Genomic DNA, 22,639 nt, shown 5'->3' on the forward strand with positions numbered 1-22,639 from the left:
AGCTTGGCATCCAACATTTAAGATCAGCCTATATAGATGAAGTTATTAATGAACTTAACTTGTGTCACAGTTTTCTAAAACTAACTTCAAGTCATTCAACAGTTCCTGGGAAGGAAGAACAGAGGAAAGCCCTGTCTGTCTTCTGTTTTTTATTTCAGCACCCAAATAAAATAAAATATAAATGATGTGCTAACTGTGCTTAAGTCAACAAACTGTTACAGGAATGAGTTCAGCAGTCTATAAAGCTGGACAGCCTTTTCAGGCAGTTTGTGTGCGACCACACACACACACACACACACACACACACACACACACACACACACACACACACACACACACACACACACACACACAGGTTGAGAGGTGGGTTAATTGAGAGCAGGTGCACCTTGTTGTCCTGATGGGCCGCTCCTGCCTCTCTCGATCTCCTGACCAACGCTCCATCTTGCCCCTGCTTCCCCCCCCCTGCCTGACATGGGCCAGGGAGCCATCTGGCTGACGGCAGACAACAACACTGTGCTGGGGTTCCCAATGCAAGAGCTTTCTGCTGATGTGCAGCACCGGCCGGTCCGCTGCCCCAGTCCTGTTAGGTGCATTGGTCTGGAGAATAAAAGGGAGACAGCAGTTAGGGGTGTGTAGCAGTGGCTCCCTACAAAGGAAATTTTAAATACTCACAAAAGCCTGTTGGCACTTGTCCTAGACGCCTGTGACCTGGAGTATCTGGACCGCAAGCCACCCAACAACGGTTGCCAGGAGGGCAAGTCTAATGTAGGTGATCTGGTCACCAGTTTGACACAAAAAGCTTTTTTTAAGAAAGCACTTAAAGCAGTCCTAAGGTGACTACTTTGATTACAGAGCGAAACGCCTGGATTTCCTCCCTGCCAACAGGCTGGCTGCACTCAGGACATGCACCAGTGGGCAGTGACTTGAGCAACAGGGCTTTAAGTCCCAAGGTTCCCACAGTGTCTAACTTGTATGCAAACAAGCCACCTACAAGTCCCTGAGCATTGTGTAGCAAGGAGGGCAAAGCTCATGCCTACCAGTAATATAATAGTAATAGTTTTACCCGGTTAAATTAGTCTTCCAGCATTGAGTCTTCCATTCCTTCTTTTCTCCACCTGCTAGGCTTCTACCTATCTTATTCAGATGATATGTAGCCTAATGCTTTTTTTTTCTTTTGGTATTGAACCAAAGTTGACAAACACACAAACGTTACAAGCTCACGATTGCAAACTCTTACTTCATGGAGTCCAAATCAATCAAGCCATCCTGGCATCTCTGCTCCTCAACGAAGGAAAGAAATACTCTGCTGCCCAAAGGAACGAGCCAATGGCCACAAGGGAATTAGACTCTGCCTGTTTCACAGTACCAGATTCATCTGAGTATTCAGTAGAGAAGAGGACTCATTGACACACACACACACACGAGTGCCTAATTGCTTTCCCTCATGAGCAAGGTCAGAGCTGCTGTGGATGTTTCCCTAATGCAGGTCTGCTCCCATCTCTTCTCAGTTTCATGCCAACACGCTCTAATGTAATACTGCCTCTGTACAGCACTTTGTCACAGCTGTGCTGTTTAAAAACGCTTTAGAAATACATTTGATTTGATAGGTAACTCTTCCTACTCTAATGAGAACCAATTTGCTGTGAATAATTTAATGCTATTAATTTAATATTTTATCCATAAATGCAGATTTATGTAGAAACTTGAAAGAATGAGCTTAATCTTTATGGTAAATCCTTAAAAAATCCTAAAGAACAAAAAAGCCCTAAAACTTTTCTCTCTGCTAGAGAAGGAGGTTATGTTTTCGGTGCCGTTTGTTTGTCTGTTAACAGGATTACGGAAAAACTACTGGCCCGATTTTCATGAAACTTCGTGGAAGGGTGTAGCATGGGCCAAGGAAGAACCCATTCAATTTTGGAGCGGATCCGGATCCGACTCACGAACAAGCAGTAATAGCACGAACCTTGGCGGAGGTCTGCGCTCTCCGAGTGCAATTCTAGTTTTCAGTTTGTTTTCTTCTGTATTTACTTATTTATTTTACATTCTTTTATTTAAGTCTATATATGTATACATACTGCTCAATATGTAAGTGAATGAACTGCCTCTGATGCAAAAAGTGTCTGTTGTTTGAACATGACAAGTGTAGGGCAACGCAAGAACTGTGATTGGTCCGCTTCGGTCGCTTCGTATTTCCTCTTACGTGTATCCGGTTGATTTCCGCCGACAGTGAAAACAACATGGAGCAGATCGAAGAGAGACTAGCTGAGGAGGTTCGCAAACATGTCTATTTGTACGACCCCTTGGCCCCAAATTATAAAGATCACCAGTTGTCAGTGAGAACGTGGCGGGAAATATCCAAGACCATCGGGCTGGACACCGCCGAATGTCTCCGGAAATGGAAAAACTTGCGGGACAAGTTCGTGCGGGTGAGGAAGAAACTGCAGCAGGAGAAGAGAAGCGGGGATGGAGTAGTGAAGAGAATACCTGCTTTCTATCATTTACTCTCCTGGCTGTCTCCCCACATTAAACATCGAGACACAGACTCAAATTGCGATGACAAGGAGGTAATTACAGCAAGCTTTGATTTTTGAGCTCAACTCTCCGACCGTCCAAGCTTCCATTGTTTACTTAGTCTTTTCGTTATAGACCTCTCCCACATTTGTAGGGGGAGCTGGAGCAGCACAAGACCTTTGGGAGAGACAAAAACCAATACGACCAGGTCCTGCATCAGGGCAAGAGCCAACATCTGCTCAACAGGTAAACTAATGATGATTCTAGCTTAGTTGTGGGTCTGTACAGGATCTGTGCTTGTTGTTCTTGTAGCAGTATATTTCAATTTAGAACAGTTTGGTTTTGTCTGTGTAGCACTATCTTTGTTGTGAGTATTGAACGGTCACCCAGTTTATTACTGTATGTATTTTTGTACTGCTCTACGAAAGTTTGTGTTCTAGTCTGCATTTATAGGCCTTCAGTTCAGGGCTTTGAGTAAATCTAAACCTTAAACAGTGTGTGTGAATCCTGACACAGTATTGTCTTTGTTTATCATTAAAAGGTCAACAGCGAAGTGGACTCACCTTTCACTTCAAGCGGTGTGTGTGAGGTGTGGAACGGAGGTAAGAAGAAAGCATAATACTCATAACAAACTGTGAGAGGCAGCAATATGCCATCGAGCGTCTAGCCTGCAGAAAAGCCACAAGAAGAAGAAGAAGAATTTTTAATATTGTGAACTGGAAGTGCTTTATGTGGCTCATAAACAGGGAATATAATGATCCAAGTCTTTGCCTTTTAATGACTTTTTTTTACTTGCCTTCAAAACAAAATAACAACAACAACATTATAATAGATATTGAAAACGAATTCATATGTCAAGGAATTCATAAGCTTTCAACTGGCCCCAAAGGGACACCAGATGGTGTTGCTTTACCTAACTTGTTGATGTACCTAACAAAGTTTCTATTGAGTGTATATAACTTTACCTATGCAACCTCACGTTTTTTTTTTGTGATGCTCTAAACTAATAGAGGTGGAGCAGATCGAAGAGAGACTAGCCGAGGAGGTTCGTAAACATGTCCATTTGTACGACCCCACGGCCCCAGATTATAAAGATCACCAGTTGTCAGTGAGAACGTGGCGGGAAATATCCAAGACCATCGGGCTGGACACCGCCGAATGTCTCCGGAAATGGAAAAACTTGCGGGACAAGTTTGTCCGTGTGAGGAAGAAACTGCAGCAGGAGAAGAGAAGCGGGGATGGAGCAGGGAAGAGAAAACCTACCTCCTATAATTTCCTCTCCTGGTTGTCTCCCTACATTAAACATCGAGACACAGACTCAAATTGCGATGACAAGGAGGTAATTACAGCAAGCTTTGATTACTGAGCTCAACTCTCTGACCGTCCAAGCTTCCATTGTTTACTTAGTCTTTTCGTTATAGACCTCTCCCACATTTGTAGGGGGAGCTGGAGCAGCACAAGACCTTTGGGAGAGACAAGAACCTATACGACCAAAAGCTCCTGCATCAGGGCAAGAGTCAACATCTGCTCAACAGGTAAACTAATGATGATTCTAGCTTTGTTGTATGCAAACCATGTTGTGACCTAACCCAAGAAATCCACTGACTGAGATTTAGAATACGTTGTTGGTCTTGTAGCAGTATATTTCAATTTAGAACAGTTTGGTTTTGTCTGTGTAGCACTATCTTTGTTGTGAGTATTGAACGGTCACCCAGTTTGTTACTGCTATATAAAAGCTTTTGTTCTAGTCTGCATTTATAGGCCTTCAGTTCAGGGCTTTGAGTAAATCTAAACCTTAAACAGTGTGTTTGAATCCTGACACAATATTTTCTTTGTTTATCATTAAAAGGGCAACAGCGAAGTGGACTCACCTTTCACTTCAGACGGTGTGTGTGAGGTGTGGAACGGAGGTAAGAAGAAAGCATAATACTCATAACAAACTGTGAGAGGCAGCAATATGCCATCGAGCGTCTAGCTGCAGGAAAGCCACAAGAAGAAGAATTTTTAATATTGTGGACTGGAAGTGCTTTATGTGGCTCATAAAGAGGGAATATAGCAATCCAAGTCTTTGCCTTTTAATGATTTTTTTATTACCATCAAGGCTAAATAACGACAAGATATAATAAGTATTGAAAACGAATTCATAAGTCAACAAATTCATAAGCTTTCAAGTAGCCCCAAAGGGACGCTAGATGGCATTGCTTTACCTAACTTGTTGATGTACCTAACAACGCTTCTATTGAGTGTATATAACTTTACCTATGCAACCTCACGTTTTTTTTTTTTGTGATGCTCTAAACTAATAGAGGTGGAGCAGATCGAAGAGAGACTAGCCGAGGAGGTTCGTAAACATGTCCATTTGTACGACCCCACGGCCCCAGATTATAAAGATCACCAGTTGTCAGTGAGAACGTGGCGGGAAATATCCAAGACCATCGGGCTGGACACCGCCGAATGTCTCCGGAAATGGAAAAACTTGCGGGACAAGTTTGTCCGGGTGAGGAAGAAACTGCAGCAGGAGAAGAGAAGCGGGGATGGAGCAGTGAAGAGAATACCTGCCTTCTATCATTTCCTCTCCTGGCTGTCTCCCTACATTAAACATCGAGAGACGGACTCAAATTGCGACGACAAGGAGGTAATTACAGCAAGCTTTGATTTTTGTGCTCAACTTTCCGACCGTCCAAGCTTCCATTGTTTACTTTGGTCGTATTGGTTGTTGTCTCTCCCAAAGGTCCTGTGCTGTTCCAATAAGAATTCTCCCTACAAAAGTTGGAGAGGTCTATAACAAAAAACAATGGAGAATTTCACTTATCTAAACCGATGTCCATAATCCTTCACTTGTCTACTTTCACCGCACTGGCACGCATTACATCTCCTTTGCACAAATAAACTTTAAAACGTAGTTAAAGACAGGTATACACAAAATCCACGGCTTGGCGCAGGCACAATGCCAGGTTTTATAGGTGTTATAGGTGACTGACAATTATTCTGCAGAGATGACAAAAATTGGGACCTTGGGACACTCCCATGCATAAGATTTGGGATGCTTAGAATGGCAGGCTTATACAGAAGGATGCATATGCCAGTTTTGTATGAGAAGGCTGATGTGTGGTGACCTTTCAGTCTGCTCACAGTTCAGCAAGTCCAGGTGATGAGGGGTGCAGGAGAAGAGAGCTATTAGCCTTACCAGGCTAAGATTGGGGCATTGTGCTCTAAATAGCGGACTAAAGCCGGTAGGAAAACATCCTGATGGTCTTTGTGACTGTGGTCTTCCGGAGACAGTATCTCATACACGTTTGGTCTGCAAAAAATATGCAAAACAAAGAGTGAAACTATTCAAAGGGATCTGGGAATTTCCTCTTTTTCTTAAATAACTTTGCTTCGTTGACACGATAAACATCAACTTGTAGAGAGGAGGGTTGTAAACATTTTGCATTCAACAGGCTTGTACCAGAGGATCTAACCATTTAGCTTGATCTAATTCTTTTAATGAGCTGTAGGTGGCAGTAATACGGCTCGTAGCGTGTAGTCTGCCGAAAACTAAGAAGAAGAAGAACTTTAAGCTACTGTGTTGTGGACCGTGCACAACAGGAAATTTAACAGCTTCGACTCGGCTGCTTTTGCAACAACATGAATGCGTTTGAGAAGAAACTGTCGGAGATGGTTCGTCGGTATCCCCAGCTGTATGATTCCTCGCGGCGTGACTATAAGGACTCCGGGAAAACGTACAGTTGCTGGGTGGATATAGCAGATGCTATGGGGTGCAGCGTGGATGACTCAAAAAAGAAGTGGAACGGTTTACGTGACAAGCTCAACAAAGCTAAAAAGCGAGCTTCAAAAGCCAGGGCAGCGGGAGAGGTGTTGCTGCCGAAGTTATATGTGGAGCTGTCCTGGCTGTGTCCCTTCGTTAAACACCGGGACACATCGACCAGTGTGATCGACGACGAGGTGAGCTATCCTGCTTGTGTGGACTGTCTCTCGTGCTCTTGTCCTTATTTAAAATAAAAAATACGAAACGCCTGTTTGCAAGCCTGTAAATGTTGGTTTAAGCCTCGTTTATACTTTGTCAGCAGTGCTTTTGATAACCGCCCAAAACGAACTTATGAAAGCCCTGAAACTTGTTTTTTTGGTTTTGTTTTTGTTTTTAGCACATTTTTATATGTGGAAGGCGCTTTAGCCGTTGGACCAGTTCCGACTCGTTCCATTAAAAAAAACAAAAAACGTGTATATAAAATCTTGTCAGCACTTTGACTTCATGTGGGCATATTGTTTAAAAGTATTTGCAGTAGTATAAAATCTCACCTTTTTCCTAGATATGGCTGCCACTCTTCTTCTTCTTCGCCTCTTCCCTGTGAGGCTAACGTTTTACAGCTCACATGGAAGAGGCGTAGAAGAAGAGTAGCGGTCATGCTTAAGACATTCATATTAAAACAACTAGGACAAGCTACACAAAGGTGAGATTTTATACTTTAGTGCAAATACTAGAGTGGTTCTGTAGTCATTCCTTACAGTATATAAGTGAAGGATTATGGACATCTGTTTGACTAAGGAAGAAATTCACTGACTGAGTTTGTTTTATTCTTGTAACAATAGATTTCAATTTAGAACAGTTTGGTTTTGTCTGTGTAGCACTACCTTTGTTGTGAGTATTGAGTGGTCACCCTGTTTATTACTGAATATATTTTTGTACTGTTGTACAAACGTTTTTGTTCTAGTGTGCGTTTGTAGGCCTTCAGTTCAGGGCTTTGAGTAAATCTTAACCTTTAAGCAGTATATTTGAATCCTGACACAATATTGTCTTTGTTTATCATTAAAAGGTCAACAGCGAAGTGGACTCACCTTTCACTTCAAGCGGTGTGTGTGAGGTGTGGAATGGAGGTAAGAAGAAAGCATAATACTCATAACAAACTGTGAGAGGCAGCAAAATGCCAACGGACGTCTAGCCTGCCGGAAAGAAGAAGAAACATTTTTAATACTGTGACCTAGAAGTGCTTTATGTGGCTCATAAACAGGGAATATAACGATCCAAGTCTTTGCCTTTTTAATGAATTTTTTACTCGCTTCAAGGCTAAGTAACGACAAGATATAAGTATTGAAAACTATTTGCAAGCTTTCAGCTAGCCCCAAAGCGACGCTAGATGTCCCTTTGGGGCGTCCCAAAGACTTACAAAACGACAAAAATAAAGTACAAAAATACAGAGCCCTTCATTTTTGTGTGGTTTCCAAATGGCTGCTCTGTGGTGGCATAAGCTTTCACCCTTCCTTCTAGGTCTTAGTATCATGTAGAAGGTACCATCAAAGTTCCAATAAAGTCTTAGTTTTTCAAAAACAAAGACCTGAAACTGGTAGAGGTCTAGGACAGAGACTTGAACATGAGACCTTCTTGTTACTGAATGATTTTAGTTTTATATGCTTGTTTTTTTTTTTTAACCACTCCGTCTTTTGCGTGAGAGTGCAGTGTCATCAGGTTGTGGATAATGTGATTATATATTTGACTTCCTGCTTCTACTGTTAGATCTTCAGCTCCCACTATCCTCCCTGCGTCTCCTGGTTCCTCCAGTGCGGTTGATGTCAGCATGTATGTGGCAGGTGGCCCAGCAGCGCAACGTGGAGCAGTACGGAAAACTGTCCGAGTTCATCACTTTGGTGACAGAGATGGTCCCAGAGCTGATGAGTCCCAAGCAGAAGACTCAACTCATCCTGGGACTGAGAGCTCGGGTAGGAGAATGTGGATATTTAGTCTGTTCATGTCTGTTTGTGTGTGTGTGTGTGTCTTTTCCTGTGCTTTCATCTACAAAGATATTTTTCAAAACCATACAAAGTGGAGCCAAGAAACAAAAACCAGAATGCTTATTTGGGCTGTGAGACACAAATGAATTCATGACTTTGACCTAGAAAGGCATAGTAGCTGTCAAGCACATGAGTTGTTGTTGTCCTCTGACAGCCTATTTTTTGGCAGAGGCTGAGTGGCCGTTTGGAGCACAGATATTCCAGATTAGGCTATTGCATTTGTTGGAAACTGCTGCATTTGAATAACCTCCACCAGATGCCACCAGTAAAGCTAATGTAACTTTTTAAAAAAATTGTATTTCTTATGAAGAACACGACAATACTTTGTCTTGTCATCACTGAACATTAGTCTCTGGTTGAAGATGTTTTCCTGTATGTTTCTCAGCTCATCCTAGAGTTGCTACAGAGGGTCGGCCCATTTGACTGCGAAGCTATCCAGGATCATCTGAACAGTTTCCAACTGTGGACAACAAACCACATGCATGAAGAGGTAAACAATGTTTCACAAATCAATGGTGAAAAAAACTTAAGCTTTCTTGCTGGCTTTGCTCACTTCTCTGTAAACAAAACAGAAAGTCCCACGGGATGAGAGATTTTCTGCACTGAACTTTGTTCCAAAGTGTGTGTGTGTGTAAATAAAAAAAAAAATATATATATATTTTTATTTTTTATTTTTTTTTCAAGCACCACTGCTCTTGGTGCTATACAATAAAGCAGTAAAAGTGAGCTACAGTGTGCGGACATTCCTTTCTAGCTATTGTCTTGAGTTTATTTCCAGGATCCAGTACCTGCCTAGGATGGCTCATAGATGTGCATAACCACTGGGTTTTTTTTTGTGTTTCTTGTATAATAAGAAACTTTTCCTGGGCTTCATTACAGGTCCAAGATGGAGAGGTGGAGATTTCAAAGACAAAATTTGTGGAGCTGGTTCGAAAATTGGTGAATGACCAAACTGAAAAAGAAAAGTTTTTCAAGGTGAGCTCTGCTTCATTTTCAGTTTTAATTCATTCCATGTAAAACCGTCAATGCCAGCATGTAGGTTTATATCTATGTCTGTCTATCTGTGTCTATATCTGTCTAGCTACCTATCTGTCTGTTTATATCTTTTATCTATCGTATCTAATGTAGATGTGAATATGAAGTATTCATGCTATTTTTCTCCTGATAAAGGAGGTGTTCCCTGTTCAGTATGGAGCCTGTTTCGATACGATGCTGCAGATCCTGTTGTGGGAGTTCTTCTTCCGACTGGAAGAGTTTCTCCCAGTACCAAGTTTTTCTCAGGTAGGCAGCAAGGTGGGAAAGTGCCACCAACCACCAGCCAGTTAAGTTTGACCTGTCAAGTCTAGTATTCCAGCCACTTTGGCAGGAAACCGGCCATCGTTTAGAGATCCTGTACTGTCTCTGTTACAGTATTTCACATCAATCCGCTCTTCTTTTTCCAGGTTGCCTCCGGCTTTGACCTTGCTCACCTTGACCCGCAATTTGAGCAGTTTGTCTGTGATCCTGAAGATCTGAGGATGCTTTTGCAGCATCGAAAGCACCGGCAAAGATTTACTAAAAGTAAGAGCCTGCTTACAGATCATATATTTTTAAAGACTTCGATTTACAGAGATGATGCTCTGATACCCCCTTTTTCAATGCTGATATTGTTCAACTTTAGGATTTGGCTGATACCTCGTACTGATCTGATCCATTACTATCAGTGAACAATATAGACATAGACAGCGAGTCACTGGACATAAGTGACTGAGGTTTATTATATTTATATCCATTAGAGAGATTTAACATCCTTCTGTGCATGGGGCAAAGGGAAGATAATCAAGCTGCTTTGCTTTGATCTCTGACATGCTATACATGACACTTGATATCAGATTTCAGTATTGTGGAAATTCTCTGATGTGAGACCCTTATTACCCTGACAGCAGCCTGTATCCAGTACTAGCAGTGCTGCATTCCCGGCTAACAGTCAGTGCCACCAGTAGTGACTTTTTTTCTCCACATTGAATTCTTCTACTAATTCGAAAGCTTTCTGTTCATCAGGTGAATTCTCCTTCATGTCAGACACTATCTTGTCCACACTTGCATCTAAACAGACTTCAGTGTACAATGCCTGTGAGGATGATGAGGTCACCGACGACAGTTCCAATGAGACGGCGCCATCAAACTCCCGGCTGCAGGAGGACGGGCCATCAGAAGCTGGCAGGGCAGATGACAGTGGTGAGCATCCTAAATTTAAAGCGATATCCCATCCATTTTACATGGGGGAAGTAATTACTAACCATTATCAAATTACTCTGGGACAGTGGTATCCTCAAGCTTAGAGAAGCAATCAGTGAGTGAGGTGTTGCCGGTTTGAATCCTCAGATCAGGTGGAGAAAATGAGGGCGGGGAAAGTCAATGGGTCACACACACTCTCCGCTCCCTCAGCAATTACCATAAAATTGTCAGTTTTAAGTTGAAGGGCAGAAGGCAGAACACAAAAAGTCCTTTAGCCTTATTTGTTCATGGTCATCACTATTTCAGGCTATTTATAGTAAGTGGACTAATATCATGTTTATAAAGTAGTCATTTTTAGCATGTAGACATTTTTTTTATTGTGTAGTAAATTGACGTTGACTTCAAGAATAAATAAATGTAAAAACACTACAGAGCCAAAACATCAAATGCTATAGTAGGCTTACCATTATGAAACAAATGTGTAGTATCATTCAGCCTCTTGCTATATGTTGTACAGTGTTATCACTCAAAACTAGTGACTCTGCTACCCTAGACCATGTCACCCTGTGCATGTAAGCGCACTTGTTGCCTTTTCATAGAACCATTTTGCACATTTCCTCTTGACGGAACCAGTATTATCAGCTGCTACGGACCCTGAAAAGTTCAAAACATGCACTCAAAAGACAAACCTATCTGGATGTGTTACCCTCTGTGTATTTATTCTTGCAGACCATTCAGAGGACAACACCAAAATACACTCCTGTCACAGGTGTGGCAAGAGGTTCTGGAGAGAAACGGCGCTGAAGCATCATCTCAACACCGTTCATTCGAAGAAAGAGCTGTACAGCTGTGACCAGTGCAAGAAGTGTTTCACGACGAAGCACCGCCTAGAGCAGCACCTATACGTTCATACGGGTGGGAAGCCGTACAAGTGTTCACATTGCGGCCAAGGGTTTTCATATCTGAGTGTCTTAAAATCCCACTCGCGTCGTCACACTGGGGAGCGGCCATACGCCTGCACTTTATGTGACAAGAGATTCAACCAACGGTACACGCTGACGCTGCATGTCAGACACCACAAAGGGGAAAAGCCGTACCTGTGCAGTGAATGTGGGAAAACCTTTTGCGGCTCGGGTGCTTTGCTGATACACTCGCGGTTGCACACGGGAGAAAAGCCGTATCACTGCAAGGTGTGCGGGAAAAACTTTATCACACTGCAAAGGCTTAAAGTCCACCAGCTGTATCACACGGACGAGCGTCCCCATCCTTGCTCTGAATGCGGGAAGCGTTTCCGTTCCAGCAGCGCGCTCAAACGGCACATCAGATGTCACACCGGAGAACGACCCTTTAAATGTATTATGTGCGACAAGAGATTTTCATTGGCGTCCAACATGAGAATTCATCTGCGAAGTCACAACGCAAGATGACCCATGTGCAGAGTGACTTTTCCAGTGTGTGCCATGTAACTGTCACTTAAATATACTTGCAAAAATGCAGAAAGAAAAAAATATTTTGTGCAGGGGCAATTAAGAAAATACCTAAGGTGCCTAAGAAAACATTTCACCTAATAAGTCGAGTAAATGATGAATACCAGTGATCAGCATATAACCTGAATAGTCACCAATGTCACAAAAGTGAAAATAACAAAAATATATATTTTGAGAAAAGACCATATTTTCATGTATTTTACTCGAAATTGGTGTCGGATAATACAGTGATGCAATACTATTCATTCATACCAAAAAACATTTGTTTCAGCTCACAAAGGCAGAGTTGTTTGGTGTGTTTACCCTACAGTACATCTCTGCCCCCGGTCCTCCCTGTTTCTGTTCCAGTGCATTGCTGTAGTTTAAAAATGCATTTGGGTGCTTATATCATTATATACAGACTAATTGTCTGACAGTTGTGTATTTAGGGTGAGAAATAAGACCAGAAAATGCATCAGTTACAGTATGTATGCTGTGTATGACTGACAGAGTTTAATAGTTGACTGGTTTTGCTATATTTGTTTTTTTATTTTCCAATAAGGAGTGTCTCATGTTATCGTCTAGTGTCACATGAATATTTCATATATTGTGTAAAATTTCACTTCTATGAAAGACTTTGCCAGTGACCACCACTGTATATTACAGAGTAACCCATCGTAATTAGGCCTAAAGTTTGTAGCCTAACATTATATTTGTTATTTTGACAATTCTTGTATTTGTCAATGGAAACATGGTACTGCAAGGGACTTTGGGTAGAAGCATCCGCCCTGCTTGCCTGTTTAGGTGTTCAGTGAACACTTGATCCATTCAGTCCTCAGATATGTAAAAATGTTCAGTTATCACACCTTGTCACCTTTTTTGGTCCATGACACAATGTTGAATATATCACTGCCTTTGATTGAAAATTTGATATGTCTATTTTTTTAGTTTGACTTTTTGAAAGTTTATATGGTGTTTTGTGTTCTCGGGTCTGAAATGAATCTCGCCTCTTTAACTATCGAGTTTCCATTTTGTTCTGTTTTTTATTCATCTTTCACAACTGGAATCATGTTATTCATGACGAATGGTTTCCTATTGTTCATATTGTTTCTTTGTTTCAATAAAATGGGAAACAAAACCACACATACATGTTGTTCTGCTAAGGTGCTTGAATAGTGTAGTGAGTGAACCTAAATATCCTAGGACATAAGGCTGCTGTCGGATTGAAGCCCTGTACCTCCAAAAAGTAAACGATCCACATGGCAGCTTTGTCACTGGTTTCTACAAGAATATGTGAATGTCACAGCTCATTGTTTGTTATCACCTGCGGTTGTAAGAAGTTGGGTGAACTATAATCAGGAGCCTTTTGATGGCTACATATTTGTTTGGGACCAAAAACAATATGACACCACAATTGCAAGGATATTTGTATGTTATTGCAATGGCAGTACAAAATCCCATCCAGCATCTTTCCTACATCTATAATGCATTCATATTACAGGGACAGCAGTAAAGAATTCTCTCTTTAATGGTTTATAGTAAAACAAATTGGTGCTTTGTCACACAAAACAATACCGTAGGCCCATGTGTGTCAAACTAGTGAGCCGCTATTTGCCCATTTGGTCATTCTTTGCTCCTGAAACTGAAAACACAGCAAAGTAAGATGTCACTGTTATCTCAAGGGTGGGGATTGGGGAAACAGTCAGCAGTCACACAGCAAACACGAATTGAAGTATGATTTCTGATATACTGCTGTATTTACTTACAGCAGTAAATACAGTATTTACTGTATTTTAAGTAACTCAAATCTGATTTCAAAGAACTCTTATTTTGAAACTGTAATCCGGAAGTGCTTCCCTGGGCTCATAACGACCTAAGTCTTTGCCTTAGATAACGTTATTTACGTACTAAAAGACTACGTATATTTATACAAACTATTAGATATGGGAAAAAGTATTGTAAACTAATTTATTAGTGGTTGTCTGAAAAAATAGCTGGCTAGGACAGCGAGCTTTCAACTCTGCTGCTGCTACTGGCTAAACATCTGGCTAAAACAATTAGCTAAGCTAACTAACGCGCTCTTAAAATGGATGCTACTCCAGGTCTGTATCCTTCTGTGCTTGTTATCTGGATTAAATCATAAACTTAGGAAGCGTAGAGACTCTGACACATAGCAGTCAGGGTTAGTTGGGTCGGAGGTTACGGGAGCTGAGCTGTTGACCCAGTCAGAGGGAAGTTGTGCTCATTCAGCCTCATTAGCTGTTCCCGAGCAAAACAACGCCCCCTGTTGGCCAGGGGAAGACCCACAGCAGGAAAACAGGACGCCCAAAATATAAACATGCATCTTCATTAAAATATACTTGTGAGAGTGTTTGGAAACTCTTTCTGAGATATGTACAGAATTTCAGGTTTTAGTAATCACAAACATCTTGGCTAGTTTGTTAGGTACAGTAAAATGTCTACTTATATCGCAGGTTACTGGGATAGATGTCCCTTTCAAACAAACTGCTATTGAGTGTATATAACTTAACCTATGTGACTTGTTTTTGTGATGGTCTATTGATCTTTGAGTAGTAAATTTTGCCTGCTTCCCTCCACAGTGATTTCAAAGTGCAGAGCAGAGAAACTGGTGGAGATGCAGGATAGACACTTGAGATATTGAATGTGGAACCTATGATGCTAGTTTTATATGCTTGCTTTTTGTAACCACTCCATCTTTTACATGAGAATACAGTTGCACTGTATTTATATATATAATGTAATTGTTTATTTATTTGACTGCTTACTTCTACTGTTAGATCTTCAGCTCCCACTATCCTCCCTGCGTCTCCTGGTTCCTCCAGTGCGGTTGATGTCAGCATGTATGTGGCAGGTGGCCCAGCAGCGCAACGTGGAGCAGTACGGAAAACTGTCCGAGTTCATCACTTTGGTGACAGAGATGGTCCCAGAGCTGATGAGTCCCAAGCAGAAGACTCAACTCATCCTGGGACTGAGAGCTCGGGTAGGAGAATGTGGATATTTAGTCTGTTCATGTCTATTTGTGTGTGTCTTTTCCTGTGCTTTCATTTACAAAGATATTTTTCAAAACCATACAAAGTGGAGCCAAAAAATAAAAACCAGAACAGGCTAATTTTTTGGCAGAGGCTGAGTGGTTGGAGCATAAATATTCCAGATTAGTTCTATTGCATTTGTTGTAAGCTGCTGCATTTGGATAACTTCCACCAGGTCCCACCAGTAAAGCTAATGTAACTTTTTTTTATTTTTATTTATTTCTCATGAAGAATGCATGCTTTGTTTGAATATTAGTACACATTTTCCTGTATGTTCCTTAGTTCATCCTAGAGTTGTTACAGAGGGTTGGCCCATTTGACTGCGAAGCTATCCAGGATCATCTGAACAGTTTCCAGCTGTGGACAACAAACCACATGCATGAAGAGGTAAACAATGTTTGTGCAACATAGTCAAAAAAAAAAAAAGAATTCCATTCCAGTTAGCCTGTTTTGACTTAGGGGACATTTGAATGGTGTTTCTTGAAATAAGAAACTTTTCCTGGGCTTCATGACAGGTCCAAGATGGAGAGGTGGAGGTTTCAAAGTCAAAATTTGTGGAGCTGGTTCGAAAATTGATGAACGACCAAACTGAAAAAGAACAATTTTTCAAGGTGACAACATTTTCAGTTTTTATTCATTATATGTAAGGCCGTCAATGTATGGATGTAGGTTATCTGTCTGTATCTTTGTCTATATCTACACCTGTCTATCTACCTATCTTTCTATATACCTGCCTATCTGTCTGTTTATGTCTTTTATCTATCTTATCTAATGTAGACGTGAATATGAAGTATTCATGCTATTTTTCTCCTGATAAAGGAGGTGTTCCCTGTTCAGTATGGAGCCTGTTTCGATACGATGCTGCAGATCCTGTTGTGGGAGTTCTTCTTCCGACTGGAAGAGTTTCTCCCAGTACCAAGTTTTTCTCAGGTAGGCAGCAGGCTGGGAAAGTGCCACATTCCAAAATGTGTAGTAACCGTGTTATTTCACATGAATCTGCTCTTCTTTTTCCAGGTAGCCGCCAGTTTTGACCTTGCTCACCTTGACCCGCAATTTGAGCAGTTTGTCTGTGATCCTGAAGATCTGAGGATGCTTTTGCAGCATCGAAAGCGCCGGCAAAAGTTTACTAAAAGTAAGAGCCTGCTTACAGATCATATATTTTTAAAGACTTCGATTTACAGAGATGATGCTCTGATACCCCCTTTTTCAATGCTGATATTGTTAAACCTTGTTTAACTTAAGGCTTTGGACAATACCCCGTACTGATCTATTACTATTATGAACAATATTGATTGAAAGCTTTCTGTTCATCAGGTGAATTCTCCTTCATGTCAGACACTATCCTGTCCACACTTGCATCTAAACAAACTTCAGTGGCATGTGAAGATCAAATCGATCATCAGTCACTGGGAAGAAATGAAGAAGATGCCTGTGAGGATGATGAGGACACTGACGCCAGTTCCAATGAGACTGTGCCATCAAACTCCCAGCTGCAGCAGGACGGGCCGTCACCTCTGACTTCCTCTGCATGTTGCGAAGAAGCTGGCAGGGCAGGTGACAGTGGTGAGCATAAATTCAAAGGGATATCCTATCCATTTTACATGGCGGTCCTTTTGTGGTCCTGTGTAGGTCAATGGGTAGAGCATGGTGCTAACACTGCCAGGGTTAGGGCTTCCATTCACACTTGCTAAGTAAAAACATATGCACTCAAGGTGCTTTGGATAAAAGTGTCCACCAAATGGCTTATGTTACACTTTTGCCAGGTCAGCTATCCCACAACTCTGACGCCATCCTGAGAATACTTGCATCTAAGCGGACCTCAGAGGTGTGCGAAGACGGAGAACAACACATCGAACAACACATCATGAGCCGCAGGAGAGATGGGAAGGGCTGGCGAAAGGCTAAAGTGCCGGTGAAACGAGAAAAAGAAACGACAGGAGAAAAGACGTTACAGCGAGAAAACAACTTAGTGGAAGAGGATTTTCATGATGAAAAACCTGACTGTACTCACAACTGGTCTGATGCAATGGTTGCTGGAACAGAGAATGTGCAAGATCAACAGGACTCACCTCTAATGAATTGCACCTCTTCTCAAGAAGTGTGCGTTGGTGAGTAAATCCAGGGGTCGACAGGTTGTGAAATCAACCCCAGCCGCAAGCCAAATCTTAGTATATTTTGGCTGTGACTGGAAGGTTGGTCCATCAGTATTCTTGGGCAGATAACCAAGCATGATTTGGAGGTACTATTCTATTTTGTTGGCTGGTAAAGCAGTGAAAGGAGCTGATGAATTTTCTCCAGGTAGAGTGGCCGGCGGACACAATGGTTAGTTTCAGACAGTCCCTCAGCAAAACTGTTCTACCCAAACAAATACCCCGAATAAAAATAGACACATTTGATTTATTTCAACCACGTAAAAGCCCATGCGGGGAATCCATATGTCTTTACTTGAGATAAGAAATTAATAAAACAAAGCCCACCTGAGCTTGCATAGCTGAGAGAAACCATGCATCTGTAGCAAACGTTGGAACACCAATAGTGACCCAAGTGGATTATTCGTACACACACCAGCACATGGGGGAACAACCTTCCCTCTAATATCATCCTACGAGTCTTGTTTACCACCCAATCGTGATTCAACAAAACGTTTGACCATCAAGATATGCTTGTCCCTCCCTTTAAAGCAACCGAAAGCACACAGTGGGGACAGAATCTTCATCTGGAATAGAGATGATTTTGTCTAGAGAGATTGGAGTCATCACTAATTCTCACTTCTAACTCATCATTCTGTTTCCTGTCAGCAGAAGCGGCTGAGGATGGCGTCTTCCAGAAACCCGGCTGCTCAGGAAGCCTAGCGACGGGACTGAAGAAACCTCTGGATCTCAGCAGAGGAGAGGAACCATCAGAAGAAAACAGGATCCAGTGTTCTGCGGGAGACGGAGACGCCACCTCCCTCCCATTCAGCGGGAAACCGAAGCGCTGCTATGCCAAGAGAGCCGAGGAACACGCGTGCCTGGACTGTGGCAAGAGTTTCAAATTTCTGTACCTGTTGAAAAGGCACCGCACTGTTCACTCTTTGGTGCGGCCGTTTCAGTGCAGCCAGTGTGACAAGACGTTTAAAACAGAGAAGAGCCTGAAGCTGCATCGCAGTGTTCACTCTGCAGAGCAACGCTTCCAGTGTGAGCAGTGTGAAAAGAGATTCAAGTCGCAGAACGGGCTAAAGCTGCACTTGCAACTTCATACCGGTGAAAGTAAATAAATGAATTCATATTTTTTAGATTCGCTATTGTATTGCCATAGCAACCAGAACATAGAATTTAATTGGTAATAATTTTCCAATGATAAATTGCATTATTCCAAAATAATTACATTTATACACTACCAGTCACAAGTTTGGACACACCTGATTGAATGTACTATGTTTTTCATGATCTTAAAGCCATTTTGATCTAAAGGCTTGAAACCTGCTTTTTAGACAAATAGAAATAGTGAAGTTGATGCCTATGTATGAATTTCTTTCCAAACCCTTTGCCTTTCCATCAAGGCAAAGGGCGGCTACTTTAAAGAATCTAAAACATAAGAAAGTTTTGATTTGTTTAACACTTTTTTGGTCACTGTGTAATTCCATATGTGTTATTTCATAGTTTTGATGTCTTTACTATTATTCTAAAATGTGGAAAATAGTAAAAATAAAGAAAAATGCATGTGTCCAAACTTTGGACTGGTAGTGTAGGACCCTGAAGCTTTTATTTCTGAACCCTAGCCCAAGAAAATCCTGAGCAGTTAAGTGAGAAATTCAGCCCAGTCTGACCCGAGACTGTCAGGTCCAGTTGTGTCTTGACAGGCTCTGACATTAATGTCAGCTCTAGTTTTGATATTGTTGTTCATTGTCTACCTCCAGGAAAAGTTGGTGACTCAGCTGAACTTCACAAGTACACCTGCCTCCAGTGTGGGAAGACATTCGGTTACTTGTCAAACTTCAGGCGACACAGCAGCGTTCACTCGGAAGCCCAGCCCTTCACCTGCAGCCTGTGCGAGAAGAGATTTAAGACCAAGGGGAGCCTTAAAGTTCACCTGCGAAGTCACACCGGAGAGAGGCCGTTTGTCTGTACGTACTGCGGCAGGAGGTTCCTGTCATCGCAAGTCTTGAAATCCCATTTGTACACGCACACTGGTGAGCGCCCATTCGCCTGTACTCTGTGCGATAAGAAATTCATACAGTCCCATTTGCTCACGGTGCACCTCAGGATGCACAAGAAGGAGAAACCGTACCTGTGCAGCGCATGCGGCATGTCCTTCTATTGCTCTGGTGCCTTGCGGGTGCACTCGCGCAAGCACACAGGGGAACGGCCTCATCACTGTGACTACTGCGGCAAGGATTACACCACATCTACGAAGCTGGCAGTACATCTGAGATACCATACAGGAGAGAGGCCATACTCCTGCTCCCAGTGTGACAAATCCTTCCACACCAAGTCAGCACTGAACAAACACATAAGAACACACACGGGGGAGAAACCTTTCCAGTGTCTCAAGTGTCACAAGACATTTTCCCAAAGATCCAACATGAGAGTGCATCTGAAAAGTCATGATAACACCTAGCACACTGTTGTCTGTGTGGTTGGAAACAGTGAGTGTGTTACGATGCGCAGGGTCTCAATAATAAACGATATGCTGGTTCAGGATAAGCTGTGTACGTGCATCTTCATATCCTGATCACTAATAACATGAAAAAATGCATCTAATATCATGGAGACTGAGCAAACACATCATGAAAATCAGGAGGGCTGAGGTGTACACATGCCTACGTGGCATTTAGATTTCTTTCAATTTACAATAACAGCTTCTCAAAATGCACTTTGATTCAGTAATTAATTGTCTAATTCAAATGAAATAAATAATTATTGATCCCTATTATGTAATATGCCACTTTAAACCTCCAATTTAAATATCATGAATCTATGAAAAACAAGCAAACACAAAACTAATCTCCCACATTTTTTAATCACATTGATCAAAGAACAGTTATTAAAGGGATAATAAAACTTATTAATGTTATTAACCATGTTTATGAGTATTTTCCATAGTTATGTTCCAAACTTGTTCCCAACATTCATTCAACCATTCCCTTATGCAAAAGAACAATATTAATCCTTTAATAAGTTTTAGAGGTGTACTGTACAAATATCACACCAAAACTATAATATTCACATGAATGCCTATAGGAATCATTGTAATGATTGCATAGGAAATAAAATATAAAATAAAGTACTATAAGGTTACTATAAAGTCACTACATAGTACAGAGAACAGACACACTATAAGTCCCTATAGGAGTATAATAGGAATATCATAGTGACTCTTCATTCATTCATTCATTCATTCATCATTCATTCATTGTTTGACTAGCAGAAAACATTTAGCCAAAAAGAGGATAAATTGGCATTCTACAGGCAACATACTGAGATCAAATTATCAAGGTCAAAATAGATAAATTAATAAATATAATCCTATGGCAAACAATTCTGTAGTCCAGCAGAGGGAGCAATTGCACCATGATCAACATCAATGTGTTGAGATTGAGACCTAAACTGCCATGGGCATAAATGTTGTAAGTTAAATAATAGAATAGAAGGATAGAATAAATGCCGAAGCAGTAACTGCAATTTACTGTGGTTTACACCTTGTTCTTCATAGCACTCCAAATTACATTTTCCTTTTTTCACACCTTAAATAATTCAGCTGAATGTGGACAAATGCGCTGATAAGAAGATATCAGGGGAATATAAGTAGTTCAGTTGCTTAAACTTTCTTAATGGCATTTGTCACAGGAAACAGGACTCAATAATTCATAATTGGCATTCATAAATTTCAATAACTTTCTAATTAGGAAGGCCCTGGAGTAACTGTCTCTGAGGCAGTTTCAGAAATGAGCAACAGGAGAAGGATCACATTGACAGAACCCTTGTGGCATATTGCTTCAAATCACCTAATTAGAAGTAGAAGTCTAACTTTATCCTTTCAAGGATTATCATTCTTACTTTATCAGACAGTTTTACAATAGAGAGAGATAGGAAGGATGGGAGAGAGAGAGAGAGGGAGGATGACTTGCGACAAAGCCAGGCCAGATTCAAACCTGTTCATCTTTAGTTTATCTTTTTGAGTAAATTAATTTTGTCATATGGTAAGTTTCACACTCTGTAATAGAGTTGCTCACGGTTAGGTTACTCTAGTTCAGTGGTTCTCAGTCAGGTCCTCAGGACTCAGATTCCTGCTTTTCAGTCCAGTCATCTAATCAGGGACTGATTTACTCCTGGGACGTCAGGTGAATGCAATTAACCAGCTGGTAGGATGGAAAACCAGCGGCACTCTGGACCCCGAAGACCAGGATTAAGAACCACCGCCCTAGTTGATGTTGATATTCAAGCCTCCTATTGGCAGGCCCTTTTGTGAAGTCCCTTATGAAAAGAACGAGTAATCCTAAAACAAATTTTAGAAGGATGCCACAGCAAAACTACAAGTCCCTAGAGGAACATTATAGTGATACATTAGGTGATAAAAGCACCATTAAGTACAATAAGATCACTCTAAACTCACAACTGAGTGTCACAGACGCACTATAGGCCCCTATAGGACTGTCATAGTGTTGTTTTATCAGGGATTTCTGTCCTATTCTTATTTATAGAAGCAGATAGATGATGGACAGTGTGCAAATTATGTATATGTCTTTCTATGCGGCAGGCAGTGTATGTCCTTGAGGGCAATGAAGTCGATGTTATCTTAAACTTTGATGACGGCTGAATGTGTTTTTCCAGTCGGAGCCTGCTGATGATGAACTGTATCCGTTCTATGTGTGCGGATGAGTTGTTTGCTCACGTTTGAGTGTTGACAGGTGAGGCCGAGCCCTTTTTGAAATTCCAAATGATATGCATTGATTGCCTTTCGGGGAAAAAAAAGTTAAAATGGACTTATATTTGCCTGAATGATTTAATTGCTAACACTCAGGGAGATGATTAATGTTCAAGTGCAGTAAAGCAGGACATACAGACAATACAGCAACACAGTGATCACTCAATGCTGTTCATTATTCACAAAACAAAGGTTACTGACATCCTCACTCGGGACATCTCATGGATATTAGGCACTATTTTCTGATGAAAGTATAATTTAGAGAAGTAAGCCTTAAGGACAGTTGCCGGTGGCTGTAACGGGACAGCCAGATGTATTTTGTATGTGTGTGAGCGCATGGGTTTTAACTTGGCAGGAGAGATGGGACAGGTGGATGCTCAGCCAGCCAAACTCCCATTACTTGCTCAGGAGGGTGTGTGTGTGTGTGCGTGTGTGTATCTGAGTATGTGTGTGTTTGTGCGCGTGCATGCTTGTGTGCATATGTGCGTGTGCATGTATGTGGTAATTACTTTTTCTGTGTGTGTGTGTGTGTGTGTGTAGACAGGGTGATTAGAGATGGGTGGCGGGTGGAGGGCTTGTCAGAAGTTATCTTCCCATCTCATCTCATCATAGGCAGTCTGGCGGATTCCCTCGATGGCTCAACAGGCCAACGCCGCGGTGCTGCTGTCAATCGGGCCGTCAACGCCTGCAGAAATC

General features: G+C 41.6%; 2 protein-coding genes across 2 annotated transcripts; both read left to right on the plus strand.

Moving 5' to 3' along the window:
* The first annotated feature begins 474 nt into the window (after nucleotides 1-474).
* Nucleotides 475-13,107, plus strand: LOC139919798 (uncharacterized). The gene is made up of 17 exons (XM_078282247.1): nucleotides 475-598; nucleotides 701-836; nucleotides 2,231-2,567; nucleotides 2,650-2,760; nucleotides 3,056-3,116; nucleotides 3,525-3,853; nucleotides 3,936-4,049; nucleotides 4,364-4,424; nucleotides 4,821-5,149; nucleotides 7,332-7,392; nucleotides 8,030-8,232; nucleotides 8,690-8,794; nucleotides 9,184-9,279; nucleotides 9,475-9,585; nucleotides 9,747-9,864; nucleotides 10,345-10,521; nucleotides 11,251-13,107. The coding sequence occupies exons 1-17, from the start codon at nucleotides 475-477 to the stop codon at nucleotides 11,946-11,948; spliced, it is 3,171 nt and encodes a 1,056-aa protein (XP_078138373.1). The 3' UTR covers nucleotides 11,949-13,107.
* A 1,706-nt stretch (nucleotides 13,108-14,813) lies between these two features.
* On the plus strand, nucleotides 14,814-19,636 carry LOC144538145 (uncharacterized). Its single transcript, XM_078282248.1, has 9 exons — nucleotides 14,814-14,988; nucleotides 15,320-15,424; nucleotides 15,553-15,648; nucleotides 15,857-15,967; nucleotides 16,052-16,169; nucleotides 16,352-16,600; nucleotides 16,801-17,145; nucleotides 17,839-18,285; nucleotides 18,936-19,636. Exons 1-9 carry the CDS (start codon nucleotides 14,839-14,841, stop codon nucleotides 19,634-19,636), a joined length of 2,322 nt encoding a protein of 773 aa, XP_078138374.1. The 5' UTR covers nucleotides 14,814-14,838.
* The last annotated feature ends 3,003 nt before the right edge of the window (nucleotides 19,637-22,639 follow it).

The sequence above is a fragment of the Centroberyx gerrardi genome, chromosome 24 (assembly GCF_048128805.1).
Source record: "Centroberyx gerrardi isolate f3 chromosome 24, fCenGer3.hap1.cur.20231027, whole genome shotgun sequence".
NCBI classification, from domain to species: Eukaryota; Metazoa; Chordata; class Actinopteri; order Beryciformes; family Berycidae; genus Centroberyx; species Centroberyx gerrardi.

Coding starts and splice junctions, on each gene's coding strand:
- LOC139919798 (XM_078282247.1), top strand. CDS start 475: ATGGGCCAGGGAGCCATCTGGCTGACGGCAGACAACAACACTGTGCTG. Junction 837..2,230: donor GCACTTAAAGCAGTCCTAAG/GTGACTACTTTG, acceptor TTCCGCCGACAG/TGAAAACAACATGGAGCAGA. Junction 3,854..3,935: donor CAAATTGCGATGACAAGGAG/GTAATTACAGCA, acceptor TTTTCGTTATAG/ACCTCTCCCACATTTGTAGG.
- LOC144538145 (XM_078282248.1), top strand. CDS start 14,839: ATGTCAGCATGTATGTGGCAGGTGGCCCAGCAGCGCAACGTGGAGCAG. Junction 17,146..17,838: donor TTCTCAAGAAGTGTGCGTTG/GTGAGTAAATCC, acceptor TCCTGTCAGCAG/AAGCGGCTGAGGATGGCGTC. Junction 18,286..18,935: donor GCAACTTCATACCGGTGAAA/GTAAATAAATGA, acceptor GTCTACCTCCAG/GAAAAGTTGGTGACTCAGCT.